At 43.6% G+C, this 19682-nt stretch overlaps 1 protein-coding gene and 1 pseudogene across 1 annotated transcript; both read left to right on the forward strand.

Annotated features, from left to right (window-relative positions):
- The first annotated feature begins 1018 nt into the window (after positions 1-1018).
- On the forward strand, positions 1019-7108 carry LOC143659172 (COMM domain-containing protein 8 pseudogene; annotated as a pseudogene).
- A 7140-nt stretch (positions 7109-14248) lies between these two features.
- Positions 14249-18082, forward strand: CCNP (cyclin P). The gene is made up of 6 exons (XM_077130471.1): positions 14249-14506; positions 15757-15846; positions 15922-16077; positions 16613-16771; positions 16851-17002; positions 17653-18082. The coding sequence occupies exons 1-6, from the start codon at positions 14249-14251 to the stop codon at positions 17816-17818; spliced, it is 981 nt and encodes a 326-aa protein (XP_076986586.1). The 3' UTR covers positions 17819-18082.
- The last annotated feature ends 1600 nt before the right edge of the window (positions 18083-19682 follow it).

A 19682-nucleotide genomic window follows, 5' to 3' on the forward strand; every position in this document is an offset into this window, starting at 1 on the left:
ATGATTCTAGGATTGGGCATGAAGGAAATGCTTTAAAATCCCACAATGATGGGGGCATATCGCAGGGACAAAGGAGCCCACTGGAAGAGAGTCCCCAGTGGACAAAGCTGGAGACAATTTGAGCAACAAAATACATAATATGGGTTTGGATTATGCCCAAAGTCTAAGATAAATGAGTCTACTGATACAAATGAATGGAGGAGAACAGACAAGTCTCTCATACAGAATTCCAAATAATTTATGTAGATATTCCACCATTAAAGAGGGGCAGCATAACACCCCCCCTTTAGGTATTTAGGTTTAGAGTGAGTGACTTCCAAAGACTGCGGAATGGAAAGGGGGAGGGTAACTTCTTGGTGGGGAAACCCGACAAGCGCGCCCTCAGCAGGTATTCAGAGTAATCGGCAGTCATGTTGACAGTGGGTGCCTTGGATGGATTGTGTTGAGAATGGAATGTTCTTTCTGTTGTTTTCTTCCCCAAAACATATACTCTCAGTATATGCAAGACAAAAGCCAAGAGGGGCCTAGAGAGACATTGCGATTCAGTGAGCTGCTATCCTGGATGGAATCCAGGATACATTACATTACATTAGGTAAAAATGAGGAAGTCTGAATAAAGTTTGGACTTGTAACTAATGATGTACCAATATTGATTCATTAATCGGCACAAATGTACCACGCTAATTTACATTAAGTTAAGAAGGGAAACAGTGCGGAGTATATGACAGCTATTACCTGTGCAACTTTTTTGTAAATTTAAATTTTATTTGAAAAGTAAAAGTACAAAGAATTCTTTTATACCCTTCACCCAGATTCCCTGGAGCATTTTACTACATTTGTTTTATTCTCTCCCTCCTTCCTCCCCCCCTCATTCCTCTATAAATACATATATATATAAATATATATATATTTAATTATATTTACATATAAAATATATATTCCTCTATAAAATAAATATAATATAAATTATAGTATAAAATATATAACCTATATAACAATATATATTCCTCCATATATATAGATATAACTGCTCTGAGAATATTGTAGATGTGATGAAAAATGTTTTCTTTACAATTACATTTTATTAATGGTCCTGCACTCCATATACAAAAATTTTTTTTTCTGACTCATCTCTCAGTCCAGGCTCAGGCATTGCATTCAGTTGTTAGGCTTGACACTTAAACAGGGCAGTTAATTTGCAGAATGGTTTTGTTGCCTGGTGTTCCTTGTGGTCATAATCAAGCTAAGCATATTGGTGTAGGAATTTCCAGAAGTGGTGTACCTTCAGTGCATCCTATTGGGGGGCAAGGATTTTTTTTAATGGAATTTTATTGATACATATTCATGTACCATATAGTTATACAAAGTGTACAATCAATGGTTCACATTTTCAGTACTCCAAAAAGATAAAAATAAAAGTGAAAGATAACACCCAAAACATCCCATTTCCTCCTACCCCCTCTTTTCTTACTCATCTCTCCATACACTGGATATAGGGAGTGTCAGTCAAGGGTTTTCACCTTGAAAGCTATATAGTTACGCAATCGTCTTCAAGAATCAAGGCTAGGGGGAAAGAAATGAAATAAAGTTGCAGTGGCTGCGAGATTTCAGATAGAGTTCAGAGGTCATTCTGAAGGTTACTCTTATGCTAGCTTCAGCCAGATATTGCAAATTGCCACAGTATACCAAGCCCCAACCAACGGTATTCCTGAAAACCCTAAAAATACCCTGGGCTCTAGGAGTATGTAAAAGTTTTTCTTCGTAAGTTTACTCTTTCAGAATTTTAAGGCCTCCAGGTTGTTCCTATGCCAGCTCTGCCCTGCAGCCCAGAGGCACCAGTCTCTCCAAGAACATCAGCCAGTTTCGTGCCTCTGCTCCGTAATAACACCACTTTTCAGCATGAAAAAGTTAGAATGTTCATTCCCGATATCCCTGAAGGTTGAGAGAATGATGAAATGAGGGTTGTAACTGAGAAGTTACAATTTAACAAATGTTTATGACTTCTACTCATAATAGATATTTCTTTTTGGTTTCTAGTTAATTTTCTATAGTTTCATCATTTCTGTTCTTTGAAAAGAAAACTGTCCTGTGAAAATAGACCCTTGGAAAAACTTTTTTATCATCATTTTGTGTATGATAGATACATGTTTTGCAGTTAACCAGAATGCATATATCAAAATTTAAACCAAAAATTTATAAAAGTAAATGATCCTGGAGTCCTTGTGATGTTTCTAGTGTGTTAGAATAGCTAGAAGGAAATACGTGAAATCGTTGAACTGTAATCCAGTAGCCTTGCTCTTTGATAATGATTGTATAACCATGTAGCTTTTATTGTGTAACCATGTGATTGTAAAAACTTTCGCTGACAATCTTTTTATCCAGTGTATGAGTGGATGAGTAATAAAGGCGTGCATGAAATAATAATAAGGGGGGGATCCTGTACATAACTATGGACAATAGCTAATAGTACTACTTTAATAATCTTTCATCAGTTGAAACAAATGTAATTATTAGAAAATAGAAATATGAAAAAAAAGAGGGCTATTAGATTACAGTCCAGCTGTGTCAGGTATTTCTGTCCAGTTACTCCATCAATAATTGAAAAGGATATCTAGGTAGTGTGTTAGAATAACCTTCAGGATGACCTCTGATCTCTATTTGGGATCTCTCAGCCTCTAAAACTTTTTGTTTCATTTCTCTTCTTCCTTTTGGTCAAGAAGTCTTTCTCATTCCCATGATACTAGGGCCAGGCTCATCCCCTGCAGTCATTCCCACGTTGCCAGGGAGATTTACACTCTGGGAGTCATGTCCCATATAGTGGGGAGGGCAGTGAGATCACCTGGTGAGTTGGCTTAGAGAGAGAGGCCACATCTGAGCAACAAAAGAGGTTCTCGGGGGGTGAACTAGGCTTAGCCTATCCTTTGCAGAAATAAGTTTCATAGGGGCAAACGCCAAGATCAAGGCTCAGCCTACTGTTTGGTTGTCATTGCTTGTGAGAAAATCATCAATTCTCCAGATGGGGAAGTTGAATATTTCCTGCTTTCTTCCCCAACCCCAAAGGGGACTTTGCAAATACTTTTTAATTTTCTGCCCACGATTCTCTGGGATGTATCGGGGTATTACATCAACCTGTACAAAATAAAAAGATTTCACTCCCTATTCAAAGTTCTGTGTAATTATGTTTGAATAAACTGGCCATACAGGTTAAATTAGCTAGTGTGGTACAGAAAATATAAATTTTGTGCCGAATGAACATCTCTTCTTTTGGTCTCACACAGAAGCTGAAGTTTTAAAATCCAGTCAGTATCATCCTTTATCCTGTATTCTGATTTACCTTAGACCTGACCATATCAGTTTCATTCCTATTTCTAACTGAAGTCTGATCTCTTTTTCAACTTCTTTAACAGTTGCTGTATGGGCTAATGCTGAATTTCAGAGCTGCAGAACTCTTTCTGAGTCTCAGGTGTCACACAAATACCAAAGTCTCAGGGTGTGACCAGGCTGTACACAAAGAGGTCAGCATCTTAGAATTTAAAAATAACAGTTCCACTCCGGAATAGTTTGCTGTAAGAGCTTACAGTCTGTTGGAGTCTTTACAACGGTCCTTTCCCCAATCTATGCTCTCAAATTCAATTCTCAGAGTTTACATGTTACAGTTAGTTCATATTAGTGAGGCATTAATATGTGTTTTTTTGTTTCTGGCTTATTTCATGCAACATACTGGCCTCAAGGATTGTTCACCTAGCTGCATGCCTCACAACTTAACTCCTTCCGGCAGTCACTCAATATTCCATTTATATATACCACAGTTCCCTCTTCTGTTCCTCAGTCAGTGTTCCCTTAGGCGCCTCCATCCATTGCAAACTGGGAAGACGGCCACCATAAACATAGTGTACAAATGTCCATCTGGGTCCCTGCTCTCAGTTCCTCCGGAATACACCTGCTTACGGGCTTGCAGGGTCACAAGGCGACCCTGCACGTAGAGGAGGCAAGGATCTTGTGTAGACGTGTTTTGATAAATATCTGCTTTCTCACCTAATGTTCACCCACTATTTTTTTAAATTGTTTAAAAAATACTTCATTTTTAATTATAAAATTTACATATCCTAAAAAATCATTTTAACCATTTTCCAAATATTTTCGCCCATTCTTTGATGGTAAATACACTGAAAGTACTGTGTAACTTTCACCACTATCTGTTTCCAGCCTATTTTTGTCTTCCCAAACTAAAATTCATACTCACTTAAGGAAAATTCCCCCTTCTCCACTCCTGCCACCCTTTGTTAGTCACTATTCTGTTTTCTGTCAGTGAATTCGGTTATTCTAAGTATTTCATCCAAGAGAAATCATACGCTATTTATCCTTTTGTGTCCGGTTTATTTCACTCAACATATCGTCAAGGTTCATCTGTTGTGGCATGTTAGTAGCACTTCATTTTTTTTAAGGCTGAATAATACTCCGTTGTATGGCTGTACCACGTCTTGCTTATCCATACTTCTGTTGATGGACACTTGGGTGACACCTGGCTGTTGTGAATAATGGTGCGGTGAACTTTGATGTCCAAATACATGTCTGGGGAGAGACAGGGCATGGTCACGTGACCCAGCCTCCTGCCTCGCACCAGGGATGGAGCCGGAAGCCAGGACGTCCTTGTGGCAGCTGCAGAAGCTGCCAGCTGAGCTGGGCCTGCAGGAAATTGAGATGTAGGCGGAGAAGTTGAGTAACTTGTCTGAGGGCATCAAGCTGCTTCTTGACACAATAATAGATGGCATTTGTGGCCGGGCTTATCCAGTCTACCAGGATTATCACAGTGTTTGGGATTCAACAGAATGGATGCATGTTCTGGAAGATATTACCAAATTTTTCAAAGCTGTAGTTGGTAAAAATTTATCTGATGAAGAGATTCATCAAGAAGCTGTCGTGAAATGCGTGAAAAGTAGGAAAGATGAAATCAAGCAGGCTCTACTGGGGGAAATAGTTGATATTTCCTCGGCACAGCTGCAGGATTTTGATTGGCAGTTAAAGCTTGCACTTTCTAGTGACAAGATTGCTACATTACAAATGCCACTTTTAAACCTTCATCTAGATGTAAAAGAAAATGGCGAAATCAAACCATATTCTGTTGAAATGAGTAAAGAAGAGCTGAAGACCTAATAAATTCCTTGGAAGCAGCTAATAAGGTGGTCCTGCAGTTGAAATGACTGGAAATGATGAACACCAGCATGATCAGATTTCACTGCTACAATGATGCACAGTGAATACTGTGTGTTCAGAAAAGCTGTGATGTATTTTTTCAAGCTTAGAAAGCAGCAGTGATGAGATTACAAAGATAAAAATTTATTAACTTCCATAAAGAACAGGAAATTACTTGGTTGACAGGAAACGCATTAAAAATGAAACATGAAAAAGCTCTAGTAGCAGTTCATATTTTCATAATGACTGCTTTGCCTCATTAAATATTTGTAAATATACAATTTTATTGAAAGCAAAAATTATGTTCTAAAGTAATGTAAACATACAAAGCACAAGTATCCTTGAATATTGCTTTAAGAAGTACGTGAATAGCAAGGCCATGTTTTATGGATATATAACTATTAAGTCATCATTTTTTAGAAATAACTTTTTTAAAGAATGTGTAAGCTGCATTATAACTCAGGATAGTACATATATTTCATATTTCAAAGGAAAAATTCTAAACTAAAAATTTGTTAGAGAAAGAAGCTCTAAAGAAAGACGTGAACAAGGAAAAAATACTCTAAATTTATATGAAGAACTCTGTGAAGTCTAGAAACTAAAATCCTGTACTAGAACACAAGAAATAATTTAAACAACATGATTGCTCTTGCTGTTCTGTTATCTGATTGGGAGTGTACTGATAAAAAGAATAGATGTCATTGTATAGTGTATCTACTACTATTCAAATATCAGATAAGATGATATATAAGCCCATTTTTGATAGAAATTCTTAATACTGAATTTAATGATTTTGGATGTTAACATCATAGGAGAACAACCCATTTTAACTTCAGTTAATTAAAAACAAGCATCTGAATAAATAAAGAATATCATAAAAAAATATATATATATGTCTGAGTCTCTAGTTTCAATTCTTTTAGTTATAAACCTAAAAGTGGAATTGCTGGATCATATGGTAATTCTGTGTTTAACTTTCTGAGGAACCATCAAGCTCTTGTCCACAGTATTCGCACAATTTTATATTCCTAACAACATAGTCAGAGATTCCTGTTTTCCCACATCCTTGTCAACACTTGTTATTTTCAGTTTGTTTTTTGCCTAGTGAGTGTGAGGTGGTAACTCACAGTTTTCATTTGCATTTCTCTAGTGGCTAATTATGTTGAGCATCTTTTCATATACTTATTGGCCATTTAAATGTCTTTAGAGAAATGTCTATTCAAATCCTTGGCCCATTTTTTTTTTAACTTTTTAATTGTATAGTATAATGAGGCAAACACTGCAAACACTGAAAAGAGAAATAGACACATCCACCACAATAGTTGGAGACTTCAATTCCCCACTCTCATCAATGTACAGAACATCTAGACAGAGGATCAATAAAGAAACAGAGAAATTTGAATATTACAATAAATGAGCTAGACTTAACAGACATTTATAGGACATTACACCCCACAACAGCAGGATACACCTTTTTCTCAAGTGCTCACAGATCATTCTCAAAGATAGACCATATGCTGGGTCACAAAGCAAGTCTCAATAAATTTAAAAAGATTGAAATCATACAAAACACTTTCTCAGATCATAAAGGAATGAAGTTGGAAATCAATAATAGGCAGAGCTCCAGAAAATTCACAAATATGTGGAGGCTCAACAATGTACTCTTAAACAACCAGTGGGTCAAGGAAGAAATTACAAGAGAAATTACTCGAGGCAAATGAAAATGAAAACACAACATATCAAAACTTATGGCACGCAGCAAAGGCAGTGCTAAGAGGGAAATTTATTTCCCTAAATGCCTATATTAAAAAAGAAGAAAGGGCAAAAATTCAGGAATTAACTGTCCACTTGGAAGAACTGGAGAGAGAACAGCAAACTAACCCCAAAGTAAGCAAAAGGAAAGAAATAACAAAGATTAGAGCAGAAATAAATGAAATTGAGAACATGAAAACAATTGAGAAAATCTATAAAACCAGAAGCTGGTTCTATGAGAAAATCAATAAGATTGATGGGCCCTTAGCTAGACTGACAAAAAGAAGAAGAGAGGATGCAAATAAATAAGATCAGAAATGGAAGAGGAGACATAATCACTGACCCCACAGAAATAAAGGAACTAATGACAGGATACTATGCACAACTTTATGCTAATAATTGTATAGTATAACATACACAAAGCAAAGAAATAAAACAATAGTTTTCAAAGCACTCTTCAATGAGTAGTTACAGGACAGATCCCAGAGTTTGTCATGGGCTACCATACAGTCCTCTCAGATTTTTTCTTCTAGCTGCTCTGGAATATAGGAGGCTAGAAGGCTTAAGTATTTTTTTAATCATTACAGTTGGCTTTTTTTCTTTTCTTTTTTGTGAAAATATATGCAAAAAAGCAATAAATTTCAAAGCACAGCAGCACAGTTAGTTGTAGGACATCTTTCAGAGTTTTACATAGGCTACAATTCCACAATTTTAGTTTTTACTTCTAGCTGCTCTAAGATATTGGAGACTAAAAAAAAAAGATATCAAATTAATGACTCAGCATTCGTATTAATTTTATAAGTCCTATTTTCGCTGTGTAACTCCACCATCACCTTTGATCTTTCCAGCCCTCTCTTTAGAGGTGTTTGGGCTATGGCCATTCTCACTTTTTCATGTTGGAAGGGTCTGTCACTAATACGGGGTAGGGAGATGGAACTATCTGATATTCTGGAGAGGCTGAGCCCTCTAGGTTTCAGAATTTATCTGGACCAGGGGCCCATCTAGAGGTTGTGGGTTTCTAGAAAGTTACTCTAGTGCATGGAAGCCTTGTGGAATCACATATTGCCCTAGGTGTTCTTTGGAATTGGCTGGGATGGTTTTGGTTGGGGGTTGGTAGGTTATAATAGGTAGCAAGGTCTACCTGAAGCTTGTGTAAGTGCAACCTCCAGAGTAGCCTCTCAACTCTATTTGAACTCTCTCTATTCTATTTGAACTCTCTACTTGGCCCATTTTAAAAATCGGGTTGCAAGTCTTTTTGTTCAGTTGTAGGAGTTCTTTATATATTCAGGATGTTAAACCTTTATTAGAGATATCCTTTATCAGATGTATGGTTTCCAAATATTTTCTCCCATTCTGTAAATTGTCTTTACACTTTCTTGATAATGTCCTTTTATGGTACATAAGTTTTTAATTTTGATGAAGTTCATTTTATCAATTTTTTCTTGAGTTGTTTGTACTTTTGGTATAGAGTCTAAAAATCCATTTATTGCCTACTTCCAGGTCCTGAAGATACTTCCGTATGTTTTGTTGGAAGAGTTATTTGGTATTAGCTTTTATTTGCGTTGTTGATCCATTTTGAATTAATTTTTGTATATGGTGAGAGGTAAGGGTTCACATTCATTCTTTTGCATGTGAATTTCCAGTTGTTCCAGCACATTTTGTTGAAGATTATTCTTTCCCCATTGGATGGACTTGACACTCTTGTTGAAAATCAACTCACCATGGTTGAGTAGATTTATCTCTGGACTCTGATTCTATTAGTCTGTCTGCCAGTACCACACTGTTTTAATATCTGGAGCTTTGTAATAGGTTTTGAAATCAGGAAGTGTAAATCTTCCAGCTTTGTTCTTTTTCAAGATTGTTTTGGGTACTCAGAGCCCTTGCAATTCCATTTGAATTTGAGGAATAGCTTTTCCATTTCTGCCAAAAAAGAAGAAGGAAAAGCTGCTGGAACTTTGGCATGGATTGCACTGAATTTATAGATTTCTTTAAGCTGTATTGACATTTTAAAAATATTAAATCTTCCAATCCATGAATATGGTATGTCTTTCCATCTATTTAGGTTGTCTGTAATCTTTTTTCAGCAAAGTTTCATAGTTTTCAGTGTAGTTTTTATCCTCCTAGGTTAAATTTATTTTTATGTGTTTTTTCTTTTAGATGCTAATATAAGTGGAAATTTTTAAATTTCCTTTTCAGATTGTTCATTACGGTGTATAGAAACCCAATTGACTTCTGCAAGTTTGCTGACTTTGTTGGTAGTTCTAGTAGCTTTATTTGTGATTCTTTTGGATTTTCTCTATATAGGATCATGTCATTTGCAAGTAGGGATGATTTTGCTTCATCCTTTCCAATCTGGATAACTTTTCTTTCTCTTGCCTGTTTGCTCTGGCCAGAACTTCTGGTACAGTGTTGAATAGCAGTGATTACAGCCGGCATCCTTGTCTTGTTCCTGATCTTAAGAGGAAAGCGTTTAATCTTTCACCATTGAATATGGTATTTGCTGTGGGTTTTTCATAAATTACCTTTATCGTGTTGAGAAAGTTTTCTATTCCTAGTTTTCAAAGTGTTTTAATCGTAAAACGACGTTTGATTTTGTCAGATACCTTTTTTGCATCAGTTGAGATGCTTACGTGGTTTTCCACCTTCATTCTGTTAATGTGGTATATTACATTGATTGACTTTTAATGTTAAACCATCTTTGCATTCCTGGAATAAATCCCACATAGTCATTGTGTATAGTTATTTTAATATACTGTTGGATTTGGTTTCCCAGGATTTTGTTGAGGACTTTTGCATCTATATTCATAAGGCATATTGGTCTGTAATTTTTTTTTCTTGTGCTATCTTTATCAGACTTTGGTACAGGGTAATGCTGGCCTCATAGAATGAGTAAGGAAGTAATTCCCCTACTGCTGTTTTTTGGAAGGCTTTGAGAGGGGTTGCTATTAAATCTTCTTTTAATGCGTGGTAGAATTCAGCAGTGAAACCATCTGATCCTGAACTTTTCTTTGCTGGGAGATTTTTAATTACTGATTCAATCTCTTTACTTGTTATAGCTATGTCTAGATTTTCCATTTCTTCTTGTGTCAGATTAGGTGATTTATATGTTTCAAGGAGTTTGTTCATTTCATCCAGGTTTTCTGATTTTTTTATATGTAATTGTTCATTGTCCCCTCTTATAACCCTTTTTATTTCTGTAGGGTCAATAGTAATGTCCCCACTTCCATACCTGATTTTAGTTATTTGTGTCCTCTCTCTATTTTATTCAGACAAATTCTTAATTTCACTTATTTCTTTTTATATGGATTCCTTTAGCTCACTCAACATATTTAGGACAGTTGATTTAAAGTCTTTGACTAGCAGTTCCAATATATAAGTTTTCTCAGGGATGGCTTCTGACAAATTCTTTTTTCCCTGTGAATGGGCCATGCTTTCCTGTTCCTTTGTGTACTTATTTTTGTTGTTGTTGTGAACTTGATATTCAGAGTTATGCTGTTATAACTGGAAATCTAGTTCTCCCACTCTTCTGGGGTCACTAGATGTTTTTGTTGTTGTTGTTATTGAGGGCTGGAGGGCTGAGCTGTCAATTTGTGACTTTTCCAAACCATTTTTTGCTCCCAAATGTGAAGTGGAAACAGAAGAGAAAGAGAGAGGTGGGGAGACAGAGGGAGAGATAGGTATTGATTCTGCCCTTTAAGATTCCTCTGCCACCTTTGCCTGAGGAGGGTTGTAATGTGCCATCAAAGACAGCCCTTCAGTGATCTGAAATAGCTGGTCAAAAGAGTGATTAGTGATCACACACACACACATACACACGCGCGCGGAGTTTGAAGGATTGGGTCCTATAGCCCACTCTGGCACCAGCAAGCTTCACCAGGAAGCAGGACTTCAGTCCCCACTGCTGCCTGCCACGTGGTTTGGGGATGTGATAGCTGCTGCACAGAGGGTGAAATTCACCAGTATTTACCACAGTTTACCAACCTCTTATATGCCACAGTGTTCCGCTAGACTGCAGAGTTTAAAAATAGTTGATTCAGATAGTTCGTGCCAATTCAATAGTTGCTTCGTTGGAGGGACTGCTCCCTGGAGCTTCCTACTCCACCATCTTCCCATCTCACCCACTACATTTTTTTTTTTTAATTGTGAATAACATATATACAAAAAGCAGTAAATTTCAAAGCACACCACAGCGATCAGTTCAGAACAGACTTCAGAGTTTGGTATGGGTTTAAGTTCCACAATTTTAGGTTTTTTCTTCTGGCTTCTCTAATACACTGGAAACTAAAATATCAGTATAATAATTTGGAAGTCATACTCATTTGTTAACTCCTATCTTCTCTGTTATAGCTCCACCTTTTCCCTTGATCATTTTTATTAAATAATTTTTTTTTCACATGCACAGGCACCAGGAATCAAACCTTGGTCTCTGGCATGGCAGGTGAGAATTCTGCCTGCTGAGCCACCATGGCCCACCCTATTATTTATTTTTTGTTGATATATATTGGCATACCATGTAATGGTACACAAACTGTACAGTCAGTGGTTCACAGTACTATACATTTATCATCACAATAGACTTTTTTTTCCTTTTTGTGAAAAATAACATATATACAAAACAGTAAGAAATTCCAAAGCACTTCACAACAATTGGATGAAGAACAGATTTCAGAGCTTGGTATGGATTACAATTCCACAATTTTAGGTGTTTACTTGTAGCTGCTCTAAAATACTGGAGACTAAAAGGAATATCAGTATAATGATTCAGCAATCATACTAATTTGTTAAACTCTACCTTCTCTGTATAACTCCACCATCACCTTTGATCTTCACTCTTTAGGTATATTTGGGCTATGCCCATTCTAACCTTTTCGTGTCAGAAGGGGCTGTTGATAATATGGGATAGGGGGATGGAACCAGTTGAGGTTCTGGAGAGGCTGGCCCCTCTGCATTTCATCACCCACCACTTTTAACATTCATTGACACCTTTTGCCTAAAACAGTTCTTACTATGGTGGCCAAATATGGTTTCCTAATCCAATCATTCCTACTACATTTATTCACATTCTGAGATAATGGCTTTTCCTTCTCCTCCATGTAAATATATTAGTATAGATGTGCATTCTAATTTTATTCAGTTGTTTCTGATCCATTACTGCCTTTCTTGGTGCTTAAATTGTCCTAGATTTGGCTAGTGGCTTCTGCATCTGTTTGACTTGTCCTATTATTGAAACACTTTCTTACTTTCTTACATACAAAAAGATGTTTCCAGGTCAGTCTTGTACTTTACCTGCACCATCCCTGGAATCAGTCATTTCTCCAAGCAGCCCTGGTTCCTTCTGGTGACAGATGTTATGGAGAATCCCTGATCTGGACACTGGTTCCTTACTGTTGGGGCATCACTGCTCCAAGGCCCCTCAGGGGACCCAGTACGCACATGCTTCTTTCTGAATCTAGAATAACAGCCATGCACACACACAACTTTATTTCCAACTCTATCGTAACGCCACAAGGTTCATTCCACCCTTCCCTTTCCATATTTGTACATCCAATCTCTGACATTGTAAAATATATTTACCTGTTAATATATTTAGACATAACCTATGACTAAAGTCGTTACAGAATTGCTAACACATACCACTATGGAAAAAACCCTACTAGCGAGTTCAGTATTTTTGGTCAGTTTTTTGTCTTCGGTGGAGGGTGTCAAATACTGTGTTCCATGTGGTTTTGACAAGTCACCCCATCTCCCCTGTTTGGTTATGTTATATATCTGAAATTCACTTAAGTTCATTGGTTTCATAATTCACATCTTGAGGTTAAAACACTTCCCCCTGTGGCAATGTTTCAACCCTCATAAAAGAACGGGAGTCAAATGAACTCCCGCATACCTATCACCCAGCTTCAAATGGACTTTTCTGGGATCACATTTGGAAGCATATTACACCTCAGAGGCGATTTAGGCTGGCCTCTGGTAGATAGAAAAGCCTTGGCCATCTTGAGGGCCTCCCCAAATCATTGAGATGCCTGCAGATCTCCAGGGGCCACTTCCCCTCCCCCCTTTCCAGAAAAGGAAACTGAGGCAGGGAGTTACCAGCCAGGCTTCCCCTTTGGTGAGCGTAAGTCAGAGCAGGGCCAGGTCTTTCCCTCAGGCAATCCATGCCCCCAGACCTGCCCTGGGCGGTGCCCCTGAACTATCTGGGGGAACAGACCTAAGTAGCCCTGTTCTTGTTCATTTGACAAAGACATAGCACTCCCACTGAACTAGGCACCGTTGTGGATGCTGAAGTTACAGCCACAGGTAAGATGAGCCAAATAAAGCCTGCTCTTGGGAAAAGATGCAATCTTTCAGATATGTGAGATGAAGAGAATTAAAAGAAGATGCTTGCATGGTGTCTGTGTGGCTATTGTAGATAGGGACCAAGGAAGGCCTCTTTGGGGAGCTGACATTTGAGCAGAGACCTGATTGAAGAGAGTGAGCCCTATGGATCTCTGGGAGTAAAGCATTTCAGCCGAGGGGCACAGGCAGCCTGTGCAAAGGCCCTGAGGTAGGGGCGTGCCTGGTTTGGCCCAGGAAGAGCCAGGAGGCCAGCGTGGCTGGAGAAGAGAGGAGGAGAGGGTAGGAGATAAGCTCAGAGCTGCGGGAGAGAGCAGATCAGAGAGCTTCAGGGGCTACTGCGAGGCCTTAGGCCTTCACCTCCAGGGATCTTGGAACCACATTCAAGTTCTGAACAGAGGCCGGAAGTGCCCTGACTTAGGTCTTCCCAGGATCCTCCTGGCTGCTACATGGGGAACAGACTGCAGGGATGAGAAACAGGAGACTAGCAAAGGAAGTGCCACACAGGTCCAGGCCCACCGAGCATGGTTTGGGCTGATCACCATCCCGCTGGCCTGATTAAGGTAGGAACCTACACGTGTTTTGTCCTGAATGCTCAGAACACAAAACACCGGCCTCTTTAAGTAATTAAGTGGCTTAGTTCCCATGTCTTGAGTTTTTGCTGCGTCATACTTTTTTCTGGACAGAAGCACAATCATAAAATCCTCAGGACAACCCAGTGGGCTGAGTTTAGAAGTAACCCCTGATTTACAGTTGAGGGGAGCGCAAGCTCAGAGGGGCCGTTCCTGGTGGTACATACACTAGGTAGCAGGCTTGGAATTTGACTGCAGCTGCCTAACCTTAAAGGGGTTGAGGGGGCAGGGCCAGCCCGCACGGGGCCTAGCCCACACACCTGCCTGGGCGAGGCTCCATTCGCAAGTGCTTAGGCTCATTTAGAGCCCCCAACGCGGACCCCGCTCCAGCCCGGAGGATGCTGGTGAGAGACCGGAGCCAGGGTCCCCCGGCCGGCTCGGGGCCGTCTCCCTTGCAGAGTCCCGCTGCCTCCCTCGACCTAGAGCCTCCGAGCATCCCACTCCCCGACAGCACCTCCACGGGCAGCAGTCGCTCCCCAGGACGCCCAGAGAGGCCCCCGGGGCCCTGGGCGCCGCCGGGGCTGGAGGAGGCGCTGGGTGCGCTGGGGCTGGAGGGAGAACGCGAGTACGCCGGGGACATCCTCGCGGAAGTCATGGTGAGCGCCGCCCCCAGCCCGGGAGGGCAGCTGTGGGGCAGACAGGGCAGCGTCAGCAACAAGTTCCCCCCCCAACCCCAACGAGTACTTTGGGCGCCCCCGCCTCTCACAGCTCCCCGGAACTTCTTGGCTTGTTCCTTCCTGCAGTTGCCCGCACAGCAGCTTCCAGCGCCCTGTCCCCTCGCCGCCCCACCCCCACCCCCCGGCTGCCTGCCGCCCCTCTCTTGGTGTTCCCCAGCCCCTGGTGCCTGTCCCTCACGTTTGTTCGTTTACAAATATTTCACGATTCACTGAAGTGTTTGTGAGCATCGTTCTGGGCATTGGAGAGACGATGAGAGACGAGGGGCCTCACTGTGGGGGACAAACAAGCGAATATAGGAGAATTCCAGGAGGCCACAAAGACCAAAACCAGGCCACCATCTTCCAGAGACACCTGTATGAGGCAGGTGCCGTGGGAAGAACCGCTGAAGGGATTCGTTCATTCAACAGACAGCCTGTGAGCGCTTCTCCTGGCGGGGATATCTGCTGGGAACTAGGGTGCAGCTGCGAGCTGGACAAAAGTGTCTGCCCTGAGCGCCGGCAGCCTAGGGACACAAACACAAAACACAGAGAAATACCTTCTGCCTCTAGAGTGAAAGCACCATGAGGAGAATAAAAGAAGATGAGACAGCAAGAGTTGGGGTGCAGGGAGGAGTACAGAGAGGGTGAGCCCGCAATGCAAGGAGCTGGGACGTGGCTATTTTAGGTGGAGGGGACAGTAAGTGCAAGGCCCTGCGGTAGGAATGAGCTTGGCATTGTCTAGAAACCAAAGGAAGGCTGGCGTGGCTGGTCGCGGGGAACAGAGAGGGAGGAGGTGATGTTGGAGCAGGACAGGGCCTGAGAGAGTCCGAGAGGAATTAGGACTTTATCCTGAGGGCACTGGGGACCATGGAAGGGTTTTAAGCAGGGAAGTTCCTGGGTCAAATGTATACTTTAGAAAGACTCCTCTGGGTGCTAGAAAAGGGATGTGTTGCAGGTTGGGGGCCAAGACTCTGGGAACCCGGGGAGGGGGGGGGGATGCTCAGGAGACTATGGCCTTGGTGGCCAAAACCAAGGGTTCAAGATGGGGACAGGGAAGTGGGAGGCCCGCTGGGTGTGGCATTCGTGCTGCGTCCAACTGGCTACCAAGGAAGCCACTGCACCCCTGTGGAGCTCAGGGAAGGCGGGCAAGCACAGGTGTGGAGAGTGAGGCTGCCCCTGCCTAACCCCAGGTGTGCCGCGCGCTGCCGGGAGGGGCCCTGCCTCGCACTGTGACCCCGGAGATGCGCGCACTAGTGGTGGACTGGCTGGTCCAGGTGCATGTACGTACGGGGCGGTGGGGGATGGGGCCCGCGTGGCCACCCAGGACTCTGGAAATCACCCGTCCACCTTCCCAGGAATACCTGGGCCTGGCGGGGGACACGCTGTACCTGGCCGTGCATCTGCTTGACTCGTACCTGCGCACGGGCAGAGTGCGCCTCCACCGCCTGCAGCTACTGGGCGTGGCCTGCCTGTTCGTGGCGTGCAAAGTAGAAGAGTGCGTGCTCCCAGAGGTACTTCCCGGGGTGGGGTTTGGGAGGGTAGGGCCCTCTGGTCTCTCCTCGCTGCTGTCAAGGATTAAGCACCTACTGTGTGCCAAGCGCTTCACCTACGTTTAGGATCCCAACATATCTGTATGAGGTAGGGGTAGCCAATGTGCACCTTTACAGAACAGGAGAAAGCCCCAAAGGCCATCTCGAGTAGGTATAGTTAACATTCGTGAAAGCAGAGACTTAGCCCAACTGCCTGGTGAAGTAAAGGAGTAGAATCCCTGCTTTACAGGTAACGAAACTGAGGCTCAGAGTTTAAATGAAATTGTCCCATGTCGCACAGTGAGTAAATGGTAGGGACTGACTTCGAATCCACGTCTTTCTCTGACTCTGAAGCCCGTGCTCTCCGCGACTTCCAGGCGCGTATCAGTGAAAACTAAAAGCCCAGAACTGAGGCTGAACCGATTCTAGGCTCTCCAGGGTAGGGAGGGAAGAGCTAGGGTCCAGCGCCCCCCGACGCCCCCACGGTCATGGTCTCCCCTCCTCCCTGCCTCTGCAGTCCGCCTCCCTCTGCCTCCTGGGCGCCGGCTCCTTCTCTCGGACAGAGCTGCTGCGCGCCGAGCGCCGCATCCTGAGCCGCTTGGATTTCCGGCTGCACCACCCGGGCCCGCTGCTGTGCCTGGGGCTGCTGGCAGCGCTGGCCCGGAGCAGCCCCGAGGTGTGCGGGGAGGGGCGGGGCTGGCGAGGGGCGGGGCTAGAGAGCCGGGCCTGACGTTTCTCTCCTACCGCGCCGGCAGGTGACGCTGCTCGCCACCTACTTCCTGGAGCTGTCCCTGCTGGAGGCCGAGGCCGCCGGCTGGGACCCTGGTCGCCGCGCGGCGGCCGCACTGAGCCTGGCGCATCGCGTGCTCGACGGGGCGGGCGCCAGGCCGGAGCCCCCGCTTTACAGGTATGGCCAAGGGGGCGGCCTGTGATGGGGTGTGCGCGGGGATATCCTTTTCTGGTTGCTAGTCTTCTCCGCCTCAGAGAATGAGAGACATTTATGGGGACGGGGCAGGGGCTTGATTTTTCTGAGTGGGGGAGAAGAATGGGGTGGCTGCAAAACCTGGGGGTCCCGTATGCTTTTTTATTTTTCTCTTGGGTGTCTGAAAGAATAGGATGTTTATCCAGATGTAGGAAACTTTAGCCTTGTCCCGAGGTGGAAGATAGAGCATCTTCCCGGCCTTGGAGACCCTACATGCGTTCCACTTGCAGAATGTGAAGTCTGACAGGCTTCGAGTTCCCCAGCTCCACGTCCGGCAGAGGAAGGTGTCCCTTTAGCTTCTAGAGCCTCCGCTAACCCTTGACCCCGCTTTTTCCCGTCCCTCGGGTACTAGCTTCCCCCTAGTCCTGGGGGAGGGGAGGGGGATGGGGATCGGGCGTTTGCGCCTTCTCTTTCCCCCTCCCCACTCCCCGAAACCGTAGTTGCGGATGGACCGCCCGTCCGACCTCGAGAGCCCCAAGTCGAAGTGTCTTCTCAGCTTCGAGCCTCCAGCTCCGAGGAGGGGTCGTCATCACCACCCCCTCCCCAGCCTCAGTTTCCCCGTCTCCCCACCGCAGCCCCGCGGAGCTGGGTCCCCTGGAGCCCTGCATGGCCCGCGCAGCACTGCGAGGTCCGGCACCCGGCCGCGCCGCGGTCTTCCTCAAGTACGCGCGGCCGCAGCGCCAGGGCACCAGCCTCGCCGCCGTCCGCCTGCTCCGCCGTCCCCAGCCCGGCACTCCCTGAGCCGGGAGACCCGGTTAAAAAAAACAAAACAACAACAACAAACCCCCCCTGCTCTGTGCGTGTGTCGGTCCCCTCAACTCAATAAAAGAGTTTATTTTATTCCGAACGCGCTCTATCCTCCTTGGTCGAATGTCATCCCTTTCTCGTTTTTGATTGGTCGCTTCTCATCCCTCTGATTGGTTGTTCTCACCAAGTCTCTTAATCGTCGCTGAGATGAGCGAGTCAAATTTCCAACGCTTCCGCGAGGGGGCGCTAGCGGACTTTCCCGAACGCAGCTTGGCGGGATGAAGTAGGGACGGTAAACTCAAATACCTGCGGTAGATGGAAAACCCAGACGCTAAAAGAATCACAGCGCAAGCTGAATGATCCTTCGCCTCAGGGTTGGGAGAAACTGGAAGGGATGGGGACTGTGAGGAACAGAATATCAGCCCCAGTCGTGAGGAGTGTTGCCCCATTGTTGCCGGATTTTTTTCACATTTTATTCAAGTGAAGCTGAAAATCTGCCATTTCATAACCTCTGCTTTTATGTTGACAGCTAGTTTGTTATATTTTAATGGGTGCGCAAGCCCAAAACGTTACATCTGCTGGCCTGTGAAGAAGTCGCCAGTTTGTGGTCTCTGATAGTAAATGGCATCCTGTTTACTTGCCCTCAGAAATACCTCAGCTTCCTCTGTAAAATGGGGAGAATTAGAGCACCAACTTCGTAATGGGATGATGAGAGTGTGTTAATACATAAGTAAAGCGTTTAGGGCAGTTGTAAAAGTGTCAGTATGGCAGGCTAACCTGGCTGCGAAGTAGGCCCATTTATCCCTTTTGCTACTGTGTCCCTATCACTTAGCCATTTATAAGGTGCTCAGAAAACATTTGTTGTGAATCATTGAATCTCCACTTTTTAAATTCACACACACACACCTGAGGTGCAGAAAAGCGACCTTGATGGTTTGAAATTCAAACTCAGTATTATAAACCATGCCAAGGTTTGGAGGTGCAGAGAGGAGGAAGCTTCTGCCCCTGAGGTGTTCAATGTTGGAGTACCAGGGATGGAGGAGAGACTCACTCAGCAAAAGCACTTTACAACAATGTACAATGAGAGGTAGAGGCAGATGTTGCAGTTGGGTTGAAGCTCAGTTCAGTTTGGACTTTTTGGGTGGGACCTGCCATAGGATGGACGCCCATGGGAGGATTATGGAGTTGGGGGAGATAAAATGGAGAGAAAAGTTTGGGGCTTGGGACTGAGGCCAAAGCTAGCGTCTTGTGAATGATGGTGGGGCTAGATGAAACTGGTCATCCATTCACTCATTCCTTCAACCACATGTCAACTCTCAGCCAGGACTTATGCTCATGTGTTTCCCAGTCTAATGGAAAATGAGAGACAGCAGTTGTTAATTACCCATTACCATAGCAGGCCCCATGCTAGGTGCTTTACCTGCATAGCATGATTTAGTCTGTATGGCCCCTTTGAAGGGAGCTTGCTTGTATCCCTATGTTACACAGAAGGTACTGGAGGTGGAGGAAAAATGAAGAGCCTAGTCAAGGTCTCACAGCTGAGTAAGCAGTCAAGGGGGTCTAAAGGGCAACGACCTCATCCACCTCAGTTTTTCTCTCAAAAGCCTCCCTTCCTTGTATATTCCTTCATTCTTGTGCTGCTCACCCTGGGTTGTCAGAAGGTGGCTTTTCCCACTGGTTTTCCTACCAAGGAATGGACTGATGAGGGCAAGAAGCATATCTTTTCTTGGAATAATTATTCCCTCCTCCAGGATCTCCTCCTTCCACCACCTCTGGCTAGGGTAGGCACCTCCTCTGGGCTCTCACAGCCTGTTGTGCCTCTCTCATCCTAGTCCCAACCACTCTGTGTTTCTCTTGA

The sequence above is a fragment of the Tamandua tetradactyla genome, chromosome 16, assembly GCF_023851605.1.
Source record: "Tamandua tetradactyla isolate mTamTet1 chromosome 16, mTamTet1.pri, whole genome shotgun sequence".
Classification (NCBI taxonomy): domain Eukaryota; kingdom Metazoa; phylum Chordata; class Mammalia; order Pilosa; family Myrmecophagidae; genus Tamandua; species Tamandua tetradactyla.

What these genes read in the sequence shown, in the direction of transcription:
- CCNP (XM_077130471.1), top strand. Translation starts at nt 14,249, where the DNA reads ATGCTGGTGAGAGACCGGAGCCAGGGTCCCCCGGCCGGCTCGGGGCCG. An exon ending in AAGAGTGCGTGCTCCCAGAG is followed by an intron (nt 16,078 to 16,612) that starts GTACTTCCCGGG and finishes CTGCCTCTGCAG; the next exon opens with TCCGCCTCCCTCTGCCTCCT. An exon ending in CCGGAGCCCCCGCTTTACAG is followed by an intron (nt 17,003 to 17,652) that starts GTATGGCCAAGG and finishes TCCCCACCGCAG; the next exon opens with CCCCGCGGAGCTGGGTCCCC.